This window comes from Aythya ferina (assembly GCF_964211825.1).
Source record: "Aythya ferina genome assembly, chromosome: 12".
Classification (NCBI taxonomy): domain Eukaryota; kingdom Metazoa; phylum Chordata; class Aves; order Anseriformes; family Anatidae; genus Aythya; species Aythya ferina.
Genome location: NC_140308.1, coordinates 15,120,035 through 15,146,831, shown reverse-complemented (window position 1 = coordinate 15,146,831; position 26,797 = coordinate 15,120,035). Strand labels below are relative to the sequence as shown.

Sequence of the window (26,797 nt, the reverse complement as noted above, 5' to 3'; positions counted from 1 at the left end):
GGGTATGACAATGGCCCATATTAAGATGCAAGAATTACGGGCTGTCTCATGGAGCTGCAGCAGCTCAGCTCTCAGCGGCCATGGGAGACGTCTCAGAAGTTCTTGGGATGAGGGACTTCACATCTGAACCCAGCACGGATGCCCAGAGCTCAGCAGGAGCTTGACCCCACGCTGCCGTCACAGGGCTCAGCTCTCATACCTGGAGCCAGCCCAAATTCACCTTAGAAATAAAGAGATCGGATCAGTAAAAAGGTGAGGAGTTTGGATATTATGTGGTTGGTGCTTTGCCTCCTTGAGCTACGCACATTTGCAGCGCAGAGCTCGGTGTACAGGCTAACAATAACAAAGAATTTGATGGAAGAGCTCAACGCTTTCTCAACGTACAGCAGTACACAGCCAAGTTAATTCAGAGCTTGGCAGTAAAGCAACGGATTTCACAGTCCCATCAGATCTATTAACACAATGTAGAAATATTACCCATTTTAAGTTTGTGCACATTCCCAAGTCTATGCGCCTTAGTCCTATGAACGCCCATCCCTCATCTCTTCACGCTACTGCTTTAGAGGCCTACAGGAGGTTAGTGCTCAGCAGACGCAGGCTGTGGGCTGAAAGCACTGTGCTGTTGGAGGATAAACCAGCCAGGGGAGGCTGCTCTCTCCTGCACAGCAGCACCTTGGTGCACACCAGCTCCTCTGCAGATGCTGTACATTGCTTTCCTGTGGCACAGGAGAGAGGCCAGGGCATGCTTCCTCATTCTTCAGCAGAGAACCAATTAAAAGGTATCGAATGCAACGCCCCGTGAGCTGGAAGTTCAGCCCTTTCTGCTACTGAACTGAGTTCTTTTCATCTAGCAGTGCCCCAAGAGGAGACGCAGGCAGAGTTGCTGCTCTCAGGTTTCTGACTACTCAGAAAGCCTCTTGTTCTTTGTCTGCCCGAGTCCCGTTGGTGGGACAGCACCTACAGTCCACAGCCTCTGTGCAAGAAGAGTCAGTTTTGAGGTGTGCTGGTTTAACCCAGTATGCCTCCACTACTAGAGATCATCTGTAACATTCTGATTTTAACACAGGGAACACCAAGACCTTGCATATCTCACTGGATTCCTGCATCTACTGATGAACCAACAGACAAGCAGCAGTGTATGGGGAGACGGAGCTCTGCTGCAGAGGTGGGGGCTCTCCCCTCTTCTCAAAAGGCAGCTCAGGACACTGTGTGCCAAAAGCAGCTTTGCCAATGCATGCAGTAGTTGAGGCAGCCCCTTTGATGAGTGTGTTCATGCAGCAGTGTGTTTGCTAGGTACGGAAACATTTGTACTGTTCAAACATCTTGACCACAGACGGATCTCCCTGCAATCACTGTCCTCTGCTAGCTACTCACCCTCTCTCTCTCCACTTGCATTGGCAAACTATGCAGTCCATCCCTGGAACACACAAATTATACATGATATAACTGCCTAGCTTTCCACCAGGTCACATTTTTTTGCTGCATCTTAGAGATGCAAAGGAACATGATGAAAAGACTACACCAGCAGCAGCTCCTCAACGTACCTCCTGATAACACACCACTTTCCCAGACATGCTGGCCTGCAGCTGGCCTGCACACTCTCTGCTCTTCTGTCAAAATAAACCGGGCTCCCAGGTAACCAGGATTTGATAACGTGATCAGCTTGGGCTGAATTAAATCTGGGTGTACTCAGCGAAACACTTCAGCATGCTTGCCTAGCAGGGGCAATAACCTGCAAGAGAGTGAGCAAGCGTGCGTGAAGCTTCCTTCTTTAACCAGCACAGATGCTGACAAAGGAGTCTCCATCTCTTGCCTTCTCTGAAGTTAATCCCAGCAATTTAAAGCAGACTTGTGGAAAAAAAAAAGACACAAGTGAATCTGAAGTTACTCTAAAATGCAACTCTGAGGACACATTAGTTCCACTAGAGACAAAGCATAAGCCAGACATAATAGGTCGAGTTATAGTCAAAAAGATTGCACAGAGAAAGAAAGAATTAATAATTCTTAATTTGGCATAACACGACATTCTCAACAGCTCGTCTCTCCTTCCAGTAACTGTGTCTTGGCATTGTACATATTCAAGAAATCATTGCACAAAAAACACTTTCTGTTGGTAAAAAATAAAGAAAGTAAAGCACCTTTCTTTGTAATACTGTCATTCTGAAAACTAAAGAAGCTTTTACTGAAAGGTAAAATATGCCCATCAAAACACCAAGGGACAAAACCTCGTTCATTCCTTACTTGTTTAAGAATTACTAAAAAGAAACATTTTGCAGAGGGCTAAGGCAACAGTAATTTAGACAATAACAAATTGAGTGTTGTAAGAATAACTATCCCATTGAATAAAAGAACTCTGGCAAGAAACTTCTCACACGGCATTCAACATACTTTCAAATAAATGACTGAAGTATGCGAGTTCAATTACTTCAAAAATAACGACTTTCCAGCGGTTTACCATAATGACAACATTGTATAGAAAGATACAATAACTCTTTGTAGCCTAAAAATTGTCAGTTTCATTTTACACAGATAACTTCCAAAAGCATGTTGTCATGACAATCAAGTTTTGAGGAAAAAAACAACCTGTCATTTGATAAATAGATGAAATTAACTGTCACAAAAACCACTTAAGCGCTCCTCTTTCCTGTTATCCTTCTCATCTCAGCAGTAACTGATAAGAAGATTTCAGGGAGGTTCAGTCATTGATGGCAGGATCTAGAAAAGAAATAATTTTACAAACAGTTATCATTCCCATTCACAGCTTCTGGTTACTGTATTTCACCAACTTGCACTTAATTAGCTTCCTTCTGCCTCTGATACAAGCTCAATGGACAAACTGCTTCATACAAATCACTGCTCACTGCTGCAATTACACCTTACACCAAGGAATTGCCACGGTTGCATCCTGTCATGTTCATAGTGCGGATCATTAACACGGTCCTGTTACCTAACAACTATGACCTGCCGATACCAGCCAGGGTGTTAACCAGCAGGAAATGGGACTCGAGTCATTATCATGCAGTTCTTTACTTATGGCCTATGCTTCAACTTGAAACTCCTACATTTCTGTGCAGCTATAGGAAATATACCCCTTGTCCACAGCACAGGAACAGATGCAACAGCTGCCACAGAATTTGAGAACAACGATCACAGCATATTTTCCAAAAGCCATTGTCTGAGGCTTTATTTGGCTAAGGAGCCAACTTCTTTAAGAGGAAAGAAGGGCATGGATTAGTCAATAAAAAGACTCAAGCCTCATATCCCCAGAACTCTGTATGACAATCCCGCTTCCAACATTTCCACTTTAAAGCTGTCATAGCACACCTGGCAGATTTCTAGTTGGCATCTTCCACATTCTAGGTTCCTCACATCAACTAGCCTCAAATGGCAGCTGAGGTTTTAACGCCAAGAAACACTTGAATGCAAACTGTGTCTGCCTTCTACCTTTCTCTAGGCCACGCTGCCACTTAGGTCACCGCACTGACGTAACAGCTACGCTGTCTTCTACTGCACTGCAGCACCACACCTACTGACGTGACGACAGGAATCGAGGGGTCTTCAGCCCTACCGGAACCTAGCTGCCTTCTTGGTTAGCAACTGGCATCCTTTTTCATGACGAGCATCGTAAGGACAGAGCATATGGTCCTTCGAAGGGACATCAAAATAAATATGACAGGTCAGTGCAATCATCATATCGAATGAATTCAAATGATGCCGTATCTAAAATGAAATGTGTGCACATAATAAAGATTCAAATGACAAAAAACCCTACCCTTTATCCCTCTCTGAATTATTTATGAATTCTGCAACTCCAGCTGTTGCCACCAGCCCAAGGACATTTCTTCATTTTGGGAATGACATTTCATATTAAAAGATAAGTTAACAAAACAAAAGGACACCGCGGATCTTCCTTAAAAACCATTGGAAAGCACAATACATTTTTCTCCAGCATTTACCAAGGAAAATAATCAACAATCAATTAAGCTCTTGTGTCTCAACTTGTTCCCATAATTCCAAACACAGATTTCAACACTCATGCATTAACTCAGCCATGCCTTTCTAACTGCAGCAGTTAGGCTAGACCCTCCAAGCACCTTGGGTCCCCCTCGCAGACTTTTAGGGTTATCTCCCTCTAACAGTTCACCATAAACCCCATGCCACCTTACTAAGCACTCTGCAATTCTATCACTACTCAAATTAGGGAAAATTTTCAGTACATAATGTGGTCTTTCTAGAAAAAGTTAATATTCTGCATGCATGTAAATGCTTTTGATGATAAATTCTTTGTGCATAAATTAAAACCAAAAGAAACAGCAACTTCAAGACATGTAGTTTAAGGCACAAGAACAGCTTTCAAGTAGCTATGTCATTTAGATTAGCGAATGCCAGACGGTGGTGACCACTTACAGACTGTTAGCTCTTAGATTTCTGACTAACAATATGGGGGGGGAAACTTAGCCAGTAAGCATGACTTCCATCACCTACACTTCCATGTCCTCCCACATTCTGCACATGACCCTAAATATTAACCTTAACCTATACTGAGCCCCGTATGGTTTACCAAAAGCTTCTTCTCTGCCACAAATAAGATAATCCCTTGTTGCCCACGACCTTCGTTTCATAGTGTTTCCTCCTCTTCTTTTGCCTAACTGATCTGCAGTTGGGTTTACGTCCTGCTCCTAGGAGACAGACGCCCCAGGACCATTTAAGATTCATTTTGTTTGTTTAATCCTCCTCAGTCACCTGAAAGCAGACTAGCAAATGTACCAGTTCTAATGCCAGAAGGAGGTGTAGGGAGAAATGTAAGAGATTCCAAGTTCCCATCACCAGAAACCTCTGGTATCACCAGCAGAGTTCCCAAGCCATTTGTCAGCTTCCTGCAGCCAAGAATGCGCCACTTGGCCTCAGTGCCAAGCACATCGCTCAGGCCTGAACCAGACTGCCATGCAGGCAGGTATGTAATAAGCAAACTTTGTCTCAGGGAAAGGTGGCAGAGCAAGAGGAGCTACCTGTGTTGCAAGTGAAATGAGCCAATGGTCTTCAAGCGGAGCCCACTTTGGTTCAGCAGGATCTCCAGCAGTATCTGCTTTTGTTCAGCTTGGTAACACTGAGCTCATACACTGTTACCCAGGAAAAGCAGACGCGGTTAAAACAAACATTTATTTGCCCTTCGGTCTGCATTAGAACTGGCACCCAGCCCTGACCAGCCTCCCTCTTCCTTGCTGCTGTGGGAAAACTACCAAAGACCACCTTCCCTTCCCATCTCCTACTGTTGGGAAAAAAAAAAAAAAAAAAAAGCACAGAAACAAAGACGCCAGTCAGAGGATTTGGGATGGGTAGAACACCATTGAGCTTCACCAGTATTTTTCAAATCCCTGGTGTTGTGAGCAATCCCTGTCAAACTAAACAAATGTACATTGCATCCTTCTGCAAACTAACAAATTAAAAAACTGTAACATCTCTCATGTTCCAGGGTTGCCATTTAAGTCTCAATGCCACAGGTTCTCCAGTGCCTTCTGAAAGTACCTTCTAGCTGTGCTAGAGGAATGACATTTGCAAAAATCACCTGTGTGAGGAAGCATCCTTCTGAAGATTTTCACGAGCTACTCGGATGCAATTGAAGTCAGTCCTCAAAATATAAGGGAAGTCATCTTTGTGCCCAAACACGCTCACTAAACGCTCCTGGCTATGATATTGTTTCATAATTGACATATTGTACGCAAACATTCCGACAAAATATCTTGTCGCATGTGACTGGCTTACGCAGCGACTTATGCCTGGTGCTTTTGCAGAGCTCTCCCAATGTTGCACAATGCTCTTGAATACAAATGACAAATTGATCCCTTCACATGATAATTTTTTTTTAGCGTTCGATATTTTTAATGTTAAGAAAATTGTACCTCAACATGGTCTTTAATCTAATCCTTACCCTGAACAATTGAAGTACATCTGTATTAATCTATTAGATGCTTTTCCATACCACACCTATGGCACTGCATAAATTACTGTAATTTAAATGAATTACTGCTTGAAAATTCTCATTCTGTAAGAATCGCGTGGTGTTACAAGGCACCAGAAAGAAAAATGTGCACTAGGGTAACTAAGTTTTATAATATCGTATATCTAGGTTTTCATAAACCAGCTATTCTAAATAGCTGTTAAAGGACAAGAATATTAGACCGATCATATAGAACACACATCAATATGTCCAAGAAGTCAATAATATGAAATTAAATCTACAGTTTATTTAGATACATTTCCATGCTCATGTATGCGGAATCCACTTTAAAAATGCCATTAGGCAAGCTGAAGAATATTATTGCAAAAGACAACACCAAGAGTAATTCTATCTCTGCCCTGGATAACTTGCATTTTTCTCTTTAATCATCTGATCCGCTGAACTGCACAGAAGAAAGAGAACTTGGAAACAAAAATAAAAATAAAGAAACCACCACCAGCAACAGAAACCCCACCTAAGTTCTTTTGTTACACTACGCTGCGTACTGCTACTGTTTAAGGATGACTTCTTTAAGACTGCACACTTCCACTACCTAACAGTAAAGAATGAAAAGCTTCTTGCTACAAGCTAAAAAGAAAGTCTTTACCATGCTCCTTGAAGAGCTCATTTTCACATTACTCAGGCTTCATTATGCTGAATCAATATTCGTTTAGTCACTGGGGTTATTGACATATTTTAAAATAAAAGTATACCCTTCAGCTACTGCACTCATTACGGGTAATTTGTCTTGTCAGGGAGCAGGGAATATTATCCCAGTCTTTCAGGGGCTGACAGCCCATGGAAATACCTCCCCTTGGTTACAACTGTAAATAATTTTAAGGTAAAATATTGAAAAATCAATGACTGTTTCCTGCAATCTGTCACAAACAAATCAATCATAATCTCCACAGCCAGAGAGTATGATTTGAAGGAGATGAGAGCAGATGTAATTCTTGGCTGGAATCTCTCATTTCAAAATCACTTCACATAATGGTGTCATCATTTAAACACTTAGCAGTCACTGCAACTGCCACTCATAACATCTAGTTGGACAAAACCGCAAGGAAGAGGAGGAGAAATGCCATCACTGTTATGTAAACAAACATCTCATTTAAATGGTTGCAACATTAGCAAATTGCACAGATATAACAGCTCGGCTCAGCTCTCCACAAAAGGTCCACTACGCTTTTCTTTCTCAATGGGAGATTCTCTATAAATTAGCCTCTTAAAATGCAAAGTGTTTTAAAACAAAACTAGGCTTCACAAAAGGCGCGTAATAATATCTGGCACTAATGCTGTTTCTAAAAATATTTCAGTTTCATTCACTCCAAATTGCTCCTAACAGAATTACACATCAAATTCTCATGAGATTGAGAAAGGAAAATTGTCTGAAGTACCTCTGTCTTTTTAAGACCAATAAGGATCTCAATGCTTCTTTGTCCTCTACGTATTACGTTTCACATCTAATTTTCATTAAGCACACGCCGACTCAACTTTAGCATAGGTAACACCACTGCGGAGTACAGGTGAAAAAAAAAAGTCATAACCTACATAAATTAATTGAGAGTATATTTTCAACTTGCACTCAAAGAGATTAACTGTTGTATATGGAATTACATTTGTATAAAGGATCAATTTATACATAAAGAATTAAGTACTGTGCAGTCAAAATGCTATAAACTGATCTTTGTAAATGTGATTCATTTGTGTAAAATGAATCTATTTTTATAGAGGAACGCTAATACTTGGACTCAAATTATTTCTTCATTTGTCCTCTACCTCACCCCAGACTACATTTTCACCCTGACACCGCAGTGCTCGAGACACTTCTGTGCAGATCAGCTGAGATAAAAAACAGCAGACAGGATGCAATTGTTGTGCAACTGCAACTGTGGGCCTCAGCCTGCATTCCTTGCACAAACAAAATTCCCAAGTGCTCACTGAGTGTGTCACTTCAGAGCCTATAATTTGAGCTCTTACTCTTTAATGTGCAGAGCTCGTTATCACATATTCATTTTGATCTCATTAACCTTAACAACACATATTTCTGAGTATTTATCTTACAACTGTAGGACTAAGGAAAAAAACACAATTGAAAAGATGGAATTATTTTCTCTTTGCTTGCAAATATTATATATAATAATATTATATATATATGCATATATATATTTATAAAAGCCTCTCCAAGGTTGTAATTCCTTTCAAGTAGGTTTTACGTCTACCTTCTACATGGAAAACACATCTCTAAGACTAATTCTTTATTGATAAACATCAAAATTACTGTTGTTTGTAGCAGCTAGAGAAATAATCTTCTCAGCAAAATAAACTATTAAAAAGGGAAAACAAAGTCTCAGCCAAAAAGAAACAGTTATTGCCGTAGTTTAACCAAGTGCAAGAAAACTGCAAGTACCAGCTGTGAAGTCAATCAACTTATCCTGGGGAAAGGCCACTCTATTGTCAGAGGAAGCAGGGGGTGCGAAGAAACAATCACACAAAAAAAAAAAAAAAAAGGAAAAGAAAAAGGTAAAAAAAAAAAAAAAAAAAAAAAAAAAAGAGCAGCTCCTACTAATGCGTTGCCATACCTCACTATGGAGGACATTTCTTTTCCCTGGAAGAAATCTGGAGTGAAACTATCTGATCGAGAGACAGCCTCAGCTCGTCAGCCCTTCTGAATCCCCTCACTGGCCAGCAGACACTGAGGGAGTGAGACCCTGCTTACCACATGAAGCCATTCCAGGACGGAGCAGCAGCGTGCCATACTGAATACGTCAGCATCTTTCCCCAGCGCCGCTCCCCTGAGCCAGGTTGTTATTGCTCATGACAATCACGCAATTAGGTGGGTCAGGAATCACAGAAGACAGAAGAGATCCATTCTTCCTGCACGCCAGTTATCCTGTTCATAAAAAAAAAGAAGGCAATGACTCTTTCCCTTCATTGTAAGGCACTTAATAAATATTAATAATAATAAAGTCAGTCACATCTCCTAGACAACACTGACAAATGTTATTTTTGCAATTTTTGACACTCATTGGGCTCAGAAGGGAGAACCCACAAGTTCAAGATGGAAAAAGACTCAGTTCCGTACTTGGACGCAAGAGGTCACAGAGGGCTGCACCGCAGTGGACATTACACAGCACCTCTCCGACAAAGGAAGCCCTGAGAAGAGCGAGCAGCACATGCTGCAGCACTACAGATGTTCATGGAGATTTCAGGGGTCAGCAGTGTGAGCACTGTTTTCTGCTGGATAAAGCATTAAGTTGCTGTAACAGCCAAGAGGACTGTGAAGGACAATACACATGACTTTCTGGTCAAGAAGAAGAACTATTCCTTGAATGAAAAGGTATTTCTTCACTGTATCTTTCTCAAGTCACAAAAGAACTATAGGTTATGGAAAACACCGCAAAAAGAAAAGATGCTGGCTTAAAAAAAAAAAAAAAAACAACACAAAACAAAGCAAAAAAGCTGACAGTACTTCTGGATTACCCAGCTTCTCAATTTAGTGTTCTCACTCACTGTTTATTTAGGCCACTAGTATATGCTCATTTCTTAAATGCTGCTCCACACAATCAAAGAGCAATAAAAATAGCACAGTGCATATTTATATCATAGTCACATCATGCAGTATTACTGGTAATATTACACTATTAACAACACTCTGCCTAGTAAGTTTATAAAATCTTCGTGTTTGGGTGTTATGGAAAGACAAACCCTGCCTTCCATCTGTGTCCTTCCCTTCTTCAGTGCTGATTACACCGGTCTCACTGAGCTCATCTGGAGAGGGAAAAAAAAAAAGAAAAACATTAGCTAATTACAATGTTTGCTATCTGCACCACATGACAGTCTGAAAAGAAACACTGATGTATCTGGATACATGAATTCTGCTTTTTGTTAGAGACCAAACTTGGTATCACAAAGCACAGTGCCACTTCTGCAATGCCTTATTCAATGAATCATAAAGTACACAAAACATATCACTTACCATTAACTCTGAATAGGACTTAATATGGCTAAAAATTGTGGCAAGCCAAAACACATTCTGGCTTTGTATGAGGTCTCCTCCTGTGCTCAGGTGTGCTTGCTGGGACGGACTGCTGGATTCATCCTCCTCATCGCGGCCCTCACCGCTTCTCCTCCTGGCTGCGTTCTATCAAGCCAAAAAACAGACATAAGGTGAACAGGGAAATGGAATTAAAATATAGTATTTGTCACTAATTGAGACAGATTTCCCTTACAGTCAAGGATTAAGGACCAAGCAACACAAGGGCTCCTTTACCCATTTATCTAGCGTGCTTGTTAAGTCCCACGGACACTGCTCTCACTGCATCCCCCTGGCTGATGTTCAGTTCTGTGTTTGCTAAGAGGTGCACCACAAACAAGAGCATGCAGCAACCAAAGGTCTCCAGAATATGGAAATTTAACGGCAATTAACTAATGAATCAGTAACAGCATAAATAACTTCCTTTTGCTTGAAAATACAACAGTCTAATAAATTATAGGAGTGTGGACAACAACTGCAACCTGAGTATTTTGAAGCACTGCAAAAGGTTCCAGGTAGGCAAACGGAGGCACGGAGGTTACAGGAACAAACCTACACCATATGATGTGCCAGAAGCTGAGGGAGGAAGCTAGCCCAGGACTCAATATTCCCAGTCCCTTACCTACTACCAGGTCTTCCCCGTCACCTTCTCAGGCAACATAAAAGTTCCCCAGCATTTCCGCAGCCTCCTCTCAGATAACTACCTGGGTTTCCTCAGTTTCAGTTCTACCCAGGGACACAGGAGCAGGCTTCTTACCACAGAGAATATCAGCTAAAGTTTAACTGAACCAAGAAATCAAATACCAAAATAAACTTTAGGAAAAGCAAAGAGCAAGCAGAACAAAAATGCCTTGAAAGTTGCTTTTCCACCCTGGTCTCCGCAGAGCTGTTTGCTTCCCAGGAGATCCACACAACCTAAAGCACGCTGACGCTCCGAGAGGCTCTGGCCCTCCCTACCCAGCCAGGGAGCCAGCACAAAGTAATTCTTACACCGTTAATATCATAAAGAAGTTGTAGGCATCTTTTTATAATGACAGAGTATTCTTAATAAAAGCTTCAAGCAGGTTTTATAGCTGCATATTATCCAATGAAACCAGTAATAAACAGCACTGTAGCGTTATTTAGTGCAACTCCGATACGCCAAGAGTCACAACCTCGGTTTTATTTATTGCGCCGGCTAAAATGTTAGTTCTTAGCTTTACAGTAGCAGCCAAGACTGTCGCTGTTTTATCCCAGCACACTGCCATCTGGATACCGATACTTTGTTATGGGATATGAAAGAAGAGCGTAGTTACCTAACGCAGCTTAATTGAAAACAGAAGACCTAAATATTACACCAGGCATTATTCCACACAAAATTAGACGTGAAGGGCATGAGAAGTTTCAGAGATGCTAGCAGAGACTATTTCAGGGGTAAACGCTGAATTCCTGATGTGTGACAGAAATGCTGAGGAATACTGAAAAAAGACGTGCTCGTGAAAGGAAAGCTGGAAAATGCACCCTTTGGGGAGGGTAGGAGAGCAATCGGTCACAAGTTAGGTAGCATAGGGAGATTTCTGGTGTGATCATCTGGATCCAGCTTGAAAGACCTGACTAGCTTTCTTTTTTGAAATTGATTTATATGAAGAAAAGAATTGGCTCTACATGTATATTCACTTCCATGTGCAGAAAGCAGCTTCAAGAAACGTTTGCATCTGCATGATCTATATTAATGAACAGGAACTAGAAACCTCTCCTGTTAATAAAGATCAGAGGGTACGAACTGTTAAAAAGAATTCTTTGGGTGCAAGGCCAGAAAAGCTACCTGGCACTACATTTCTCATCGGAGAGGCAATGCCGAGCTGCCGCAACTACCAGTCATTAGGACTGTAAATATGCATGCCAGAATGGGTAAGCGTGTAAGCAAACCAGATAAAATACAAACCCTTCTGAACACGCCACTGCTAATACAAGTCACCCACCTTTAATGCCCATGCCGTGGCCAGGTTCTAGCTGTGGTAGCACCCAGCACGTTGCAGCACCGCGGTGGGAAGGGAATTTGCCCCCGCATCGAGAGCTACGGGCACACGGCACGGGGAGCCACGGCCGTCCTGCTCGCTGAGGGGCTTCTCTTTCAAAATAAGGAGCCAACTAACGGGAGATGCGGCTTGCTTTAAGTGAAAAAGCTTGTTTAGACATGAAAGAGCAGCTCTTCCCCCCACCCCAGTCATATAGAGAGTCTATTTTTCTGCATATGTCCTCAGAACTGCAAGCAAAATAAAACCTGAAGACATATTTAATTTAGTCCATGTCATGCCCACAAATTCAAGAGAATCGCACCGTTTAAGTTAATTACAGGAAACTTCAAGGAAACTGAAATGCAGTCTCAGGTTCTCCCATGATACTGTCAAGATCTTTGGAGCTGCATGTTCAATACAGTAAGTATGGACTGGATTTAAGGACTGCCAGCTGCACTCACGCATGGTTTTATTCCACATAATAAACAATTTCCCTGAAAAAAGAACTAAGACTGATAATCAGGTTCCTGTCAAAAAGTAATTTTAGGAATAAAGGCTAGCTGAGAAAACAACAAGACAGGAGTGCACCTACGCTCCCCAACGCCCAGTGGCTAGAGGCAGCAGGGGAGAGCTGTCGGCAGTGCCCACGGAGGTGCCCACCGCCGCCTCGAGCACTAACAAGTCGATGCCCAGGCAAAGTACACGCAGGCAGCAGGAACAACAGGGGAGCTGCAGACATCTCGTGGGGCTCTGCCCTAAGACTCACCCGAGGCTGGCACTTCCAGGGCATGTAGTGACCCCGTAACGCCCAGCACCTTGTCCTGGGGAAGGCAGCGGCAGCGTGCACCAGCCATCGGCTGCAGGAAAGCGCCCTGCGTTCTGCTGCCAATGCTTCTGCCGATATTTCAGGTGCATTGCTTTAGCTGCTCTCCAGCTAATAACGTATTGATTCAACAGAGAAAAACACAAGCCCCTCACTCTCCTTTGCAGGCTAATTAGCTTTACTACTATAGTACCGTAAAGGTGAAGAAAGTATTTTTGTTTTCTTTACAGTTAATAGATCTATATATTCACATGTATTTGCTTTGTTCTGCTCTTATTTACTGTTAATATTTTAAAATACACTATATAAGACACCTCGTAGCAGCCAATTTCCCCTGCTATCTGTCTCAGTATTTTCTTAATACGAGCAGTCTTTAACAGAGTATTTGTCTCCTATGGATCTCTTGATAATACACTCACAAATTGAAATGGGGAAACAAATTATGCAGTGAGTGTCTTTGGTCAGGTATTCCGATAAAGAAATATCAAAAAGGTTTTGAGAAAACAGCCTCCTTCTCATCTACCCCTGCAGAAAAGAAAAAAAAAAAAAAAAAAGAGAGAGAGTTGAAGTGATCTCCTAATGCATCTCCCTTCATAATTCATGCCGAAAGATGACATTTTCTCAGGATCTTAATTAAGATAATGATGAACACCTGTGTCGGCATTCTTTGGCAAGACAGCATTATCCATCATAATCTTTTAAGTACACTCAAAAAAAAAAAAGCACCACCAAAACCAACAAAATCATATGACGGAACCAATCTGTTGCCTCTCTTCGCACTAAGTTTTACATCTCAGGCACACACACAGACGATTAGATCTCTACAGACTGCAGCAAAAGCCAGGGTCGGTAGATTTTAAAGTTTCAACAGAAAGTAGCTATTAAAGTAATTAGATTAAGTGTATCATATTCGAGATACCTAAGCTTAACTCCATCCAACACAATCCACCTGCAACTGCACCCCTCATAGCCAGACACGACCAACGCTGCACTTTTCACATATATTATTTGCTGTTATTTTCACAACCACCCCGAACCTTTTCCCCTTCCAAAAGGAAAATACTCACCGGCAATCCCTGTTAGATCTTCATGCGCTATTTTATTAAGCTCTTTTAGCCCGTCCCGCAGATGTTTGCGCATCCTAAATGAACTTATGCAAATGAAACCAGCGTGGAAAAACGCCTAAATATGCAAGCTCAAATACTGCTAAGGTTTGGTCGCTGCGTTTCGTGTGGTTGTGGCAAATTCAGGTTCTACTTATGCCTAACACTCTGCTCGAGTCTGGGTAGTAAAGCCAGCAGAGATCGTTTTAAAAAGCTCTGCAGGGCAAGCCCGTCGGATTAAAGGCTAGGAAACGGAGAGTTTTAATCGCTTGTTCAGGCGGCTGAATTTAAAGGCGGAGGAGTGGGTTTAAGTAAATTCAGGAGCACGCCGGCGGCTCGCAGACCCCATCGGGGGGAACCCAGCGGGGAGAAACCCCCGCACGGCGCTGCTGCTCCCAGCCCGACCCGCACCTACCGGCAGCAGCGCGCGGCTCCTCCAGGCTGCGGGCGGGCGGGCGGACAGCGGATCGCTGCTTTTTGGGGCGGATTGCTGCTTTTTCCGCCACGCCGGGCTGCAGCCGGGGTGCTGCTGGCACCGGGCACGGCCGCGTCCCGGGGGCCCGGCACCGGCGGCAGCCCCGGCCCGTCCCGCCCCTTCCCGTCCCGGCCGGCAGGGGGCGCCCCGCAGCGCCGGGGCAGCCTCTCCCGGAGCCGCTCCCCCGGAGGCCGCCCCGGGGCGCAGCGCCTCCTGCCAGCGCCGCTTCCGCACTCCGGTCGCTCCCCCCGCCCCGCCCACCCCGCGTCGAGCGACGGCGCGGCCGGCCAATGGGAGCGAAGGACGGCCCGCCGGTCGCGGGAGGGCGGCCAACCGGGCGGCGGGAGGGGCGAGGGCGGGGCCGGCGGCGGCGGGGGCCGATGGGAAATGTAGTCCGCGGCGCGCCCGCCCCGCCCGGCCCGGCCGCCTCCTGCCCGCCGGGGGTCGCCCCCCGAGCCCCCGCCGTCGGGGGGGGGCGCCGCCCGCGGCCCGTTTGGGGCTGAGCCCGGGGGCAGCGGGGCCGCTGCCGGGTCCCCCCGGGCCCCGCCGCGTTCCAGACAGCGCCGGCTGCACCCCCGAGGGGGCTCCGCGCCCCCCCGCCGCCCCCCGACGGCTCTCGGTGGCCGCGCACCCCCCGCGGATGCGCCGAGCGCCCCCAAAAAGCACCGCCCCCCCCCCCCCAAACACACCGCTCGCTGGAGGGAGGGGCGGGGGGCAGCGAGCAGAGGGGTGGGGATGGATGGGGGGGGCGGGCGGCTAATAAATCGCATTAAATCTGCCTATTTTTCATTATTCCCTCCCGCCGCTGCCGGAGCGGTGCCTGCGGGCCAGGAGCCGGCGCACTTGAGCCTCGGCTCGGCGGGGAGGGCCCGGGGGGGCCGGGGGGAGCGCGGAGCCCCCCCGCGGGCTGGGCCCGGCCGCGGAGCCCGGCGGGGTCCTGCCAGTCCTGGCGCTGACAACACCCCGCGAAGGAGGAGCCTCGGCGGGCCGCGCTAGAAGGCGTCAGGAGCTGCGATTTCCAACTTAGCATCTTGGCAGGACCCTTCGGAAAGCCAGAGCGAGGAGGAAAAAAAGAGGGGGGGAAGGAAGGAAGAAAAGAAAAAAAAATACACAAAAAGACAAAAAAAAAAAAAAAACAACCAACAAGCCGCCCCCCTCTCGGTGCGAGGGGGAGAGAGAGCGAGGAGCAGAGGGGGAAAAGCAGCGAGCGGCGGGGGCGGCGGAGGACGCGGTGCCAGGCTGCGGGAGCGGCGCGGAGCAAGGTGCCGCCGCTGCCCGCCGGGCCAGGGCCGAGAGGCGCCCGCGAAGCCCCGGCCGCAGCCGCCCCAGCCCGGCAGCCGCCCCCCGGTGCCCCGGGCTCCCCCCCGGGTATATGTGTGCGCCTGGCCATGTCGTATCCTCAGGGTTACTTGTACCAGCCGTCGGCGTCCTTGGCTCTCTACTCCTGCCCGGCGTACAGCACCAGCGTGATCTCCGGCCCCAGGACCGATGAGCTCGGCAGATCGTCGTCGGGCTCCGCTTTTTCCCCTTATGCCGGATCTACCGCCTTCACCGCCCCTTCCCCGGGCTACAACTCCCACCTCCAGTACGGCACCGACCCGGCCGCCGCCGCCGCCGCCGCCTTCACCTCCTACGTGGTAAGAGCAGCCCCGCGCCCCCCGCGCCCCCTTTTTCGGTCTCCCGCGCCCCCTTTTTTAGTCCCCGGCGCCCCCTTTTTCGGTCCCCTTTTAGTTTTTTTTCGGAGCCGCCGCGGCCGGGGCGAGACGGGGCTGGGGCGGGCAGCGGCCGGGCGGGGACGGGTTTCATTCCTTTGAACACAAAATCTCTCTCTCTAGATATATATAAATTTTAAAAATAAAGGAGCACTTTTATTCCGCAACAATTTTCTTGTTGTGGTTTGAAAGGGAACGAACGCATCAGCGGCCGGCGGTGGGCGAAATGCGGGCGGTAAAGCCAGGCAACTTTCCCCTCGCGGCGCTAATTGGGCAGCTTCATTACGGCCCGGCTCTAATCCCCGGCCGCCCGGCGGGGCAGGGCAGGGGGCGGCCGGGCTCGGCGCTGCCGGGGGGGCTCCGCGGGACCGGCCCGGGGCAGCCCCAGCCCCAGCCCCGCGCTCCCTCCGAAGCAGCAGGAGCGGGGACTTTGCCTGCGCTTCTCCCCCCCGGTTCGCGTCCAGGCGGAGTTGCACGGAGTTCTTTCCCTTTTCCCTTTTTTCTCCTCGTTTTTTTCTTTCCCTCTTTTCTCTGCCTTTCTCCCCTTTTCCCTTTATTTCCCCCCTCCAGCCCCCGGAGGAGCAGCCGCCCTGTACGGCCCGGCCCGGCCGCCGGGGCCCGGCAGGTTGCCCGCTGCGGTGGCAGCCCGGGGGCAAGAAGGGAAAGGAAGGGAAGAGAAACGAGAGAAGGGAAGGGAAAGACGGGAAGAAAGGGAAAAGAAGGTGGGAAGGAAGGGAAGGGAAAGAAGGAGAGGAAGGGAAGGGTCCCCCGGCCGCGCTGCCCACCACCGGCTTTTCGGGGCGAGGCTCCGCGTTCCCGCAAGCGGCCTCCCGGGGCCGGAGCCTCCCGGGGCCGCCCCCCCCCTCCCCTCCGACCCCCGCCGTTCCCCCGGGGGCCGCGGTCGCGCCGGGCCCGGCGCTGGGGGCGAGGCGGGGGCCGCGGGCCGGGCCCGGCGCTGTCCTTGCCGTGTCATTGTCGCCCCGCGGCCGCCTCACGTCGCCTCGCCCCGCCGGGCCGCTGTCCCCTCTCTCCGCAGGGCTCGCCCTACGAGCACCCGCCGGGCATGGCCGGCTCCCTGGGCTACCACCCGTACGCGGCGCCGCTCGGCTCCTACCCCTACGGGGACCCCGCGTACCGCAAGAACGCCACGCGGGACGCCACGGCCACCCTCAAGGCCTGGCTCAACGAGCACCGCAAGAACCCCTACCCCACCAAGGGCGAGAAGATCATGCTGGCCATCATCACCAAGATGACCCTCACCCAGGTCTCCACCTGGTTCGCCAACGCGCGGCGGAGGCTGAAGAAGGAGAACAAGATGACCTGGACCCCGCGGAACCGCAGCGAGGACGAGGAGGAGGAGGAGAACATCGACCTGGAGAAGAACGACGAGGACGAGCCGCACAAGCCCGAGGACGCCCCGAAGGGGGACCCCGGCTCGCCGGACACAGGTAGGGCAGCGGAGCCCTCGGGGCTGCCGGGGGGAGCCGGGGGGCGCCGGGGGCCGGGCCGGGGGGCGCGGGGCGAGCCGCCGAGCAGCCCCCGACTCCCCCTGCCCTGTCCCCCCCATCCCTCCCCTCCAGGAGCGGCGGAGCCCAAGGCAGCGCCGGGCTGCGAGCGCCTGCAGGAGCCCCCCAGCCCCCGGGAGGCCGAGGGCGGCCTGAGCGACTCGGATTGCAAGGAGCCGGCGGAGGAGCGGCTCGACGGGCTGCCAGCCTTGCCCAAGGCGCCCGGCGTTTCCCCGCCGGGGGGGCGCGGCGAGGAGCCCCCTCCGTACCGGCCACCCTCCGCCGCCACCACCGGGCCGCCGCCGCCCGCCGCCGCCGAGCTGCACCCGCTGCTGCCCGCCGCCCCCTCGGTCATCCACTCGCCGCAGCAGGCGGCCCTCGCCAAGCCCAAGCTCTGGTCGCTGGCCGAGATCGCCACCTCGGCGGACAAGGCGAAGGATGCCGGCGGCGAGGCGGCGCCCCCCGGGCCCCCCGTCCTCGGCGGTGGCGCTGCCGGGGGTCCCCCGCGCCCCTCGCCGCCGCGGCCGCGCTCGCCCGGGGCGCAGTGCCCGTTCCCCAACGGGGCCGTGCTGCCGCGGCCCCTCTACTACACGGCGCCCTTCTACCCCGGCTACACGAACTACGGCTCCTTCGGGGCCCTGCACGGGCACCCCGCCGGCGGGGCCGCCGCGCCCGGCGCCCCCTTCAATGGATTAAACCAGACTGTCCTCAACAGAGCCGAGAGCCTGGCGAAGGAAAGCAAACTGGGCAGGAGCCAGGCCCAGGTAGACCTTTGCAAAGACTCACCTTACGAACTGAAGAAAGGTATGTCCAACATTTAATACCGGCTTCTCCTCCTTACCCCCCCCCTCCGCCCCCCGGCCCGGGACTGTGGTTTGGTTCTTCTGTTATTATTATTATTTCCTTTATTTTTTTTTTTTAATTTATTGAAAGAAATGCTAAATTGCTTCGGCAGTTATTTTTCCACTACCAAAAGAAAGGCAAAACAAAGCGAGCAGAAAAAGAGCAGCTCCCCCCTCCCCCTGTGCCCCCCCAGAAGTTTATAGAGTCTATTGGAAAGGGCTGGGGGGAAACCGCCCCGAAATGTCTTAACCAAGCGAAAAGCCAACGAGTGACACGCTCTCTCTCACACACACAAAGAAGAAAGATTTGTATGAAATCTTATTCTGTATATTTAATGTAGCTTTTTTGTATTTAAATTGATAATACAGTATCTTTGAAGTAAATTATGAAATCAAGACACCTGTACAGGCATTAATGTTGTTTTCGTAATATAAATATATACATTTCTGTGTCTTTTTCCGAATTGTTTCATAGTTTTAAAAATATATATATACAAGTTTAATTTAATTTTTTATGCCTATTGTTTTTTTTTCCTTGGGTGTGAGCTAAAGTATAACGCAAAAAAAGAAAAAAAAAAAAGGACCTAGGTTATACTTCTTAGATACAAAAACCAACAAACCCCAACCTGCAGTCGCCTTTGTAAAACGCAAATATTTAATTAAAAGAGATTTTTAACAGAAGCAAAACCCCTCTTTTTTTTGCCACGGGCGGATACCGGTGGACGCACCGGGGCCGCTCCGCACCTGCCGCGGGGCCGGGGCCGGGGGGAGCCCCGGGGGGAGCCCCGGGGGCCGCGCTCGTCGCAGCGGGGCCGGGGCAGCGCCGGTACCGGGCCCCCGGAGCGGGCCAGAGGCGAAGGCACTTGTTCGGAGCGCGGGCCCGGCTTTTAACCTAATTACTCGCAATCAGTGTCGCGTTTTCTGCAAAGCAATCAGCCGGTGAACTTTGCTAATGAGTTCGATTTTCTGCCAGATTTAAGCCCTCGCTGGCGCGGCGGCGGTGCCCGGGGATGGGACCGCGGGGGGGAGGGGACCCGGGGGACAGGGGGCTCCGGGGGGGCCCCGGCCCGGCTCGGGGCTGGCCGCGGGTGCGCAGCCGGCCGCGGGCGCGGTGCTTGCCGGCGCTGGCAGGTAGGTGTCACACTCGGCCCGGCTTTGGCTCCCGCTGCCCGCCCGCCGCTGCGGGAGCCCCGCGGGGCCGCCGCCGCCGCGCCCCGGGCAGGCTGGGCGGTGGGAGTGGGGTGGGGGGCGCCGCCGGCCCCCCGAAGCCCCCAAAACGCCCCCAAGCCCCCGCCGAGCCTTGCCCTGCCGCTGGAGCCGGAGGCCGGGCAGCTCGCCGAGCCTCCGCCGCTTCCCTAAAGTGCTCCCTGCCCCGGGAGGGACCGGCCCCGGGTTTGTCCCCCCCGTCCCTAAATAAATGGGATTTTGGGGGTGCCGGCTGCAGGCAAGGGCAGCGCCACTGTGAGCGCGCTGGGAAGAGCGGCGGTGCCGCTGGAGCTGGTGCTCGGGCACCCCTCTCCGTTCGCTTTTTTCGTTTTTTTCTTTTCTTTTTTTTTTTTTTTTGGTTTTTCGTTTTCTTTTTTTTTTTTTTCCTTTTTAACCAGCCGGATAATAATTTCGTAATCTTTTCAACTTTGTCAGAGCCGTTTATTAGCTATAACGGGTTTATTCGTGCGTATTTCCATTTTACGGGATTTCAACTAGTAGTTTGTATTTTGTATTTTAAAGATGCGCTCCGTGTTCACTTGGTTATACACTCTTTGTAGCCGATCTCGTTTAAAACCAAAATTGTTTCAACCCGAATGTGTAAAGACTCAAATATTCCTGGGCTAACAGTATGTTATTTTGTCACTTTATAAATTATATATGATTTTTGGAAAAAAAAAAAAAAAAAAAAAAGAAAAAAACGAAAAACAATGCTCCAATTCCTCGGTCGGATCTTTTCTTTACAGCCGGGGAAACCTGCGGGATGACGCGTTTTGGGCGCAGGAGTGAGCTCTGCTGGCCTCACCCGCCTGGCTTCAAACGGGGCGAAGTTTGTGCCGGGAGGGGCAGGGGCAGGGGCAGCGGGGGCCGGGTGCGGAGCGGTCCCGGCAGGGTCCCGGCGAGCCCCGAGCGCCCTTTGCCGCAGGGAGCCCGCGGGGCCCCGGGCAGACAACAGGTCCCGCAGCCAAACGGCTGCGTCTAAATAAAGAGGTTTTAATTATTCATCTAACCAGGGAGAGTTGATTTTTTTTTTAATTTTATTATTATTTTTTTTTTAAATCGTCGCTCTACCTTTTCCCAGCTGATCTTCCTCTCTCCGAAAAAAGGCACCTCGCAAAGCAGCTCAGGAGCGCGGCTCGGTCCAGAACCCTGCTCCTCCTAACCGGGGCTGTTTTCAGTAGGTCTACCGGCCGTCTCAACGCGCTTTTCGTTTGATGTATAAATTCCTACGGGGATTAACCGTTCCCTTTAGGTTGCAGCCCGTCGCCGATTTCAGCCCGTCACTATTATTCCGGCCCCATCGATTTCACCCAACAATTTTGCTCTTCACCCGTTTCCCCTGCAGCGGGAGCTGGACGGCGCGCCCGGCTCCCCCATCCCCGCGATTTCCCTGGGATCTCTCATTTCCTAACGGAGCCCAGGGAGGGGGCAGCGCCCGCCCTTTTCCCCTCTGCTGCGGGAATTTGTTGCTCCAAAAACCAAAAAACTGGGGGGTACTCTTAAAATAAAAATCCCGCCTGCCGCCAATTAAAGGTTCCTCGGAGGAGCCGGGGCCGGGCGCGTTTCGGGGCCGCTGCGGAGCGGGCCGGGGGCGGCCGAGAGGGGGAGCGAGGCCGGCGGGGGGGTGCTGAGGGCCGGGCCCCCCCCGGCTGCAGGTGGTGCAGGTGGGAAGGGTCCCGGCCCCGCACCGCTCCGTGCCCGCCGGAGAGCTTCGCCCCGGCGCGGGTGGCAGCGGTTTGCGGGGCGCCGGTGTCCCCCTCCCGGGAGCAGAAGGGGCAGGGTGGGTGCCGCAGGGATGGGGCTCGGCCCGACCCCACGCGTGGGGTGCCAGGGATGGGAGTTTCTCGGGAAAGTCCCCCCGCAGGGTGCCCCGAAGCCGGGCGCGATGCCCCGGGGGTCCCGTCGCAGCCGGCCGGAGCCGTCCACGGCAAAACGGCCCCGAGCCCCTGGGGAAATAGGGCCGAGCCTGGGGGGAGGCCGGAGCCCAGCAGGGATTGGGTGGGGGATTTTGGGGGCGGCGGGACCCCCTCCCTCCCCCCCTTAGCTCTGTCCCCTCTTCTCAACGGCGGAGGGCAGGCGAGGCGGGGAGCCCGGCGCAGCCCGCAGCCCCGCTGCTTCCTCTTTCACGCTTAAACCCCAACCAAATCCTAATTGCGGCCCCCCCGCCCCGGGCCGTGTTTACATCCCCCCCGCTGCTCGCCCCGCCGGCGCTGCTTTGCTGCGGGCCCGCTTTGAAACTGCGGGGTCCCGCACTGCGCTGAGCGGCCGCGGCCGCGTTTACGGGGTTTTTAGGGGGATTTAAGTTTTTTTTTTTTAGGGGTTTTAAGGGCGCTCCCCCCGAGCCCGGTCAGGGGATGTGAGCTGCATCTCCCATCATCGTGCCTGGAAACGACTCGAAAGCCCCTCCGCCGCCACGCCGGGAGAAAGCACACGGTCAGCAAGTTTAAAGGAGGCGACAGGAAAAAAAAATAATAAAGAAAAAAGAAACGACGAAGTTTGGCAGGAGCGAAAAGTGCAGGAACTGCCCCCCGGCCCCTTCCCCTGCCAGACGCCGGGGGAGCAGGACGCAAATGTGAGCAAGGACGGGGAGCCCGGCCCGGCCCGGCCCGGCCCAGCAGCCCCCAGCCCGCTCCCCTCGTCCTGCGACCTGCCCGGCTTATTCTTAGTAAGGACATCTGGGGCTGGCAGCGGAACAAGTGTTACCAAAACCAGAACCGGCTGTTTTTCCAAAGGAGCAATATGGTAATTCCTCATCCCCCCTCCGGTTCCTTTAAAACCTGGCACAAATGCATCAATAGCGCAGAATAAGGAGCCTTTGCAGAGAACAAGTGGCAGTTTTGAATTTACCTTTTGTGCGCGCCTCAGATGCAATCTTGAGGCATTTTTTCCCCTCTCTCCCACAGAAAAAGAGCGTTAATCTGCCCTATCTTGGGACCCGAAAGGATTGGAGTGGAGGAGATATTCACTGGAATCACATAGGGGAATAAGGGTCTTGCTTTATTGAATCATCAAATCCCAGGAATGAAGCTCTTAATTAATTATGGGTGCTAAAAATTCAGGCCAGCTGTTTCTTTTTTACTTGCCTCTGACAGAGAAAGACAAAGTCGACGGCGAGAGCTTCGGAGGCTCGCCGCAAACCAGCGCCCTGCCGCTGCCAGATGGCGCAGTGTGCGCGCCCCGGCCCTGCGCTGCGCTCCGCGCCCGCGCCACGGGCTGCGAGGCCCTGCCCGGCCCGGCTCGGCCCTGCCCGGCTCGGTTTGCCCCTGCCCGGCTCGGTTTGGCCCGGCTCGGCCCGACGGGGCGGCCGCTGTGGCCGGGAACACGGTGCGAAGCGGATGCGGGGCGGTGCGGGGCCGCATCCTGCCCTGCGCCTCCCGGGCGGCGCGTCTCGGCCCGGCACCTTTTGTTCTCCCCCCCCTCCGCCTTTTTTTTTTTTTTTTTTTTTTTACCCCCACCCCTTTTTTTTTTTTTTTTTTTTTTGGCTTTCTGTTTGCTTACAGCACACCCCAGCCCTCTCCCGCGCTCCTGCCTGCCGGCTGCAAATGTAAACGCAGCGCTCGTTGAACTGGATCGGGTCCCAGGAGAAACGCGGAGAAACGGCCCCGGGTTTGCCGAGTTGTTTGCGAGGCGGGGTGCGGAGGGGGGGGAGCGGAGAGGGGCCGAGACCCCCGCGGCTCAGCACCCCGCTCAGCACCCCTGCCCCCCGGGTGGCACAGCCGGCTACACGGGACGGAGCAGCCGGTTATTGATACAAACAGAGGGTTTGTTGCTAAAGGCCTTCCAAAACAAATTCTCCGGCTGAATGCCAATGTATGCATGTTGGCTGGTGACAGCTGATTAGTGAAATGATTTACGGCCAAGTGAGAAAAAAAAAAAAAAAAAAAAAAAAGGATACTGTCAAAGGCAGCAATTTGAAAAAAAAGAGATAAGACAGCACGGCCTCGAGGCTTCCCGCTGTAACGCCACCCAACAAACCCAAGCCTACGGTACAAATACCTGGAGCACTCAAGGGATCAGTGGGTCACAGAGGCATGGCCCTATTCCGACTGTCCCTGGCCAGCTGCGGCCCCAGGAGGAGCAGCCCCTCGCCGGCTGCCTCCGGCCTCACCTGCGGCAGGGCCCGCTCCTGCCCCGCCGGCCTCTCGGCCTCCCTGCCATCGGAGGCTTAGGCCTCCTTTTTGTTTCAAGACTTTTTCTGCTCATTAATTGATTAAAAAATCCCCCCTTCCCTCATTTCTCTGTAGCTCTTCTTCATAAAGAAAGCTTTTGCTCTGCAATAAAGTAAGAGACTTTGATCCCAGATCATCCTCTTAGGCCTTCCAGCTGAAATCAGCGGAGAAACTATGTGGAGTTATTGTTCGCACTTGCTGCACTTCTGATTCAGAAAGGGCTGATTTATTAGCTTGTCAAGGGAAGCATTGTTCAGGAAGGCAATCAAAAAGCACTTACCTAGCTAAACTAAAATTACTGCCTTTTCAGTGGCTAATTTGTATAACTCCCATGGAGGAACTTGGGAAGTGTTTGATGAGGCATAAAATGATGATTAATGAATTTATTGGCCTGCTGCTCATCAAATAGGAGTAGTATATCTTTCCTCTATTGGGCGTTGGGTCTAATGCTACATGTCTGTGTAAAGCAAGTCCAATATGATCTCCTTTTTAGCCCCCTTTTAACCCCCATGACCTGAAGAATATCTCCGTGTAACAGAGGCAACATCAGGGGACTGCAGAGACAAAGAGCCTGTTTGATACAACGGTAAATGAGAAACGCGAGGAAAGTTGCTGCAGGGACAGATCTGCTCAGTTTTCGGCTTTCAATCACTTTGACTACTGAAGTGGGAAGAATGTAGAAACTAGATAAGGTGTGAGAAGCGAAAAGAAAATGACAAACCAATTTTAACTTTCATAAAGGATCCAGCCAAACAACTTCATCGCTACTCGAGCGAGCGAGCGCGGGAAGCAACGGGATTCCCGGGGCTTGGGCACGCTGCAGCCCTCGCCAGCCGGCCACACGGGGACCACGTCGTGTCCCCCAAACTGCCCTTATTCAGGGGTGGCCTGCAGCCCAGCCACAGCTCTGATTGGATTCACAGCAACTGCTTTGAGTCCATAAATTGGACATCCTTTTTCCTTCCCTGAAATAGCTCGTGCCGCTCTCTTCCCCTTTCAATCGCTATTTTGGGGCTGGGGGCTTGGAGAGAAAGGACTTCCTTTCCCCCCTTGAAAAGCCCACACTGAACTACTTGTGATTCAGTGCCCACCTGCACGCAGGTGAGTGACAAGATACCTTACGCACTACAGGCTGCTGCTTTGAACAGGTTAAGACCCCCAGAAGATCAGAAACACTGCTGACATTCTCAAAAACTTGCTGAAATCAATTTGCCTGAGATTTGGTGTCAGAGCTCTCCCCAGGACTGAACCGTTTCAGCCCTCAGCCTCCACGTACCGCTCCCTCCTCCTGCCAACCCTGAAGCAGGGGGTTGAGCTGGCCAGGGGACGCTCACCTCGCACGTCTCCGTGTGAAGGTGCACATGCCTCAGCCAGAGCCCGCTGCCAAAAAGGCAGCTTCTCTCCTTACCTTCTGGGGCTTTGCAGAAGCACCCTCAGGCTTACGTGTCAGCAGCCCACCGTGCTAAAGACGAAGAAGGTGCAATGGGAATGTTCTGCAGAACTACTGACTGATCACCACCTGCTGAAACAATGTGATATTTCAGGCTCCAGTAACGCTAAGAGGCGCGGGAAATGGTGTGGAGGTGCCTGGTCATTGCTGCAGCCCGTCCTCCCCTGCTGTGCCTTCCCCCCCGCGCCCCTGCACAGCCCACCCCGTGCTCCTTGAGAGGGGAGTCGAGAGCTAAAAGCAGGCTCTTGGGGAAGCAGTGGGAAGCTCCTTCCTTCCACTGCCTCTTCGCCTTGCAACTCGCCCTCTCATGTACTTTTCCCTCTCCACAACCAGCGCTGCACTGGGAGATGCCTGCTGGGGAGACCTCCAGGAGCTGCAGGGAGGCTGGCCAGAACCTGAGGCTGACCCCATCAGAGCTACGGAACACTTTCTAAAGCCACTGTACCTGTTCTGTGGTCTAGACCTCAGCCCCTGAAGTAGAAAATCTCTCTTCTATTTCAAGAGACTTCAGTGCATATTCTCTGTGGAAAACAAACGTGGCTGTCCCATGCTAGGTAATACTGAATTTTCAAACACTCCTGCTTGCAAAACGTCAGGTGTCTAACATATCAGGAATGGGTAATTTTCCAGACCTGCTCAGAAATGCTAGAAGAAGGAAATTCCCACAGTGGAGGCTGTGGGAACAAATTACAACCAAACTTTCCTGAGCGTGTTATTGGCCTCCTTCACAAAAGGAACATGGCACCCACCTTACATTCAGAAGATCAGAAAACAAGTATTTGAGCACTACCAAAAACTGGTATTTGTCTGAGACACTTGCAGCTGAAATGCTCCCCTCTAAAATAATGTTTATAAACAACCTCAAAAAAACAGCACTCCCCTGACACCAGCCTCCCATCAGCGCACTGCTCAGCAAGTTTTATCTGCAAGTCCTTGACCTGTGACTGCTTTTACAAAGGCTCTCTGTTCATTAGCAATTTCGGGTCACTTTGAGTACTTGTGTCATGAGCACATAGCACAGCTGTAAAATACACGTATTAAGTACCAGCTGCATTAATATAGGGGCTTATTTTCCTCCACTTGGCTCCCAAAAGCAACATGATCTTACACGCTGATGAAAAAAGACAGTTATATTTGCATAATTACAGCAATATTGTAGGTCTTTAGTGCAACAGACCTACGAGGTTGATTTATGATTAAATATGTATGGCTAAAAGTTACCATGCTGGGTAGTGTGCATAGCATTAGACAATGACAGTTTTGGGGCATAATTGCTTTAATGTGGGCAATTAAGACTAAGTGCATGTGATTTTAGTGTCTGCCCTACATTCCTCTGAATGATTACAATGATCAATACACATGATTTGTAAGTCGCTTCCTATTGATCGAATGGTAAAATGTTTGACCTTCCTTTGAGGAAGTAATTTGCTAAATTATGACACCACGTAAAGTCTTTCTTGGTTCAGAGGTGAGGGGTAATG

At 50.5% G+C, this 26,797-nt stretch overlaps 2 protein-coding genes across 2 annotated transcripts in view; one reads left to right on the top strand and one right to left on the bottom strand.

The window, feature by feature from the left end:
• LOC311443263 (uncharacterized protein) overlaps positions 1 to 26,797 on the bottom strand; it is a 471,777-nt gene that overhangs the window by 229,550 nt on the left and 215,430 nt on the right. Inside the window, exons 9-11 of the mRNA XM_084533324.1 lie at positions 9,978 to 10,142; positions 9,712 to 9,769; positions 8,718 to 8,891 (exon numbers count right to left, since the gene is read on the bottom strand). The gene's annotated coding sequence lies outside the window, so the exon portion shown is untranslated. The remainder of the gene's footprint in view (positions 1 to 8,717; positions 8,892 to 9,711; positions 9,770 to 9,977; positions 10,143 to 26,797) is intronic.
• On the top strand, positions 15,395 to 19,178 carry IRX5 (iroquois homeobox 5). Its single transcript, XM_084533974.1, has 3 exons — positions 15,395 to 16,069; positions 17,181 to 17,592; positions 17,725 to 19,178. Exons 1-3 carry the CDS (start codon positions 15,821 to 15,823, stop codon positions 18,468 to 18,470), a joined length of 1,407 nt encoding a protein of 468 aa, XP_084390100.1. The 5' UTR covers positions 15,395 to 15,820; the 3' UTR covers positions 18,471 to 19,178.

Coding starts and splice junctions, on each gene's coding strand:
- IRX5 (XM_084533974.1), top strand. CDS start 15,821: ATGTCGTATCCTCAGGGTTACTTGTACCAGCCGTCGGCGTCCTTGGCT. Junction 16,070..17,180: donor CCGCCTTCACCTCCTACGTG/GTAAGAGCAGCC, acceptor CTCTCTCCGCAG/GGCTCGCCCTACGAGCACCC. Junction 17,593..17,724: donor CCCCGGCTCGCCGGACACAG/GTAGGGCAGCGG, acceptor CCTCCCCTCCAG/GAGCGGCGGAGCCCAAGGCA.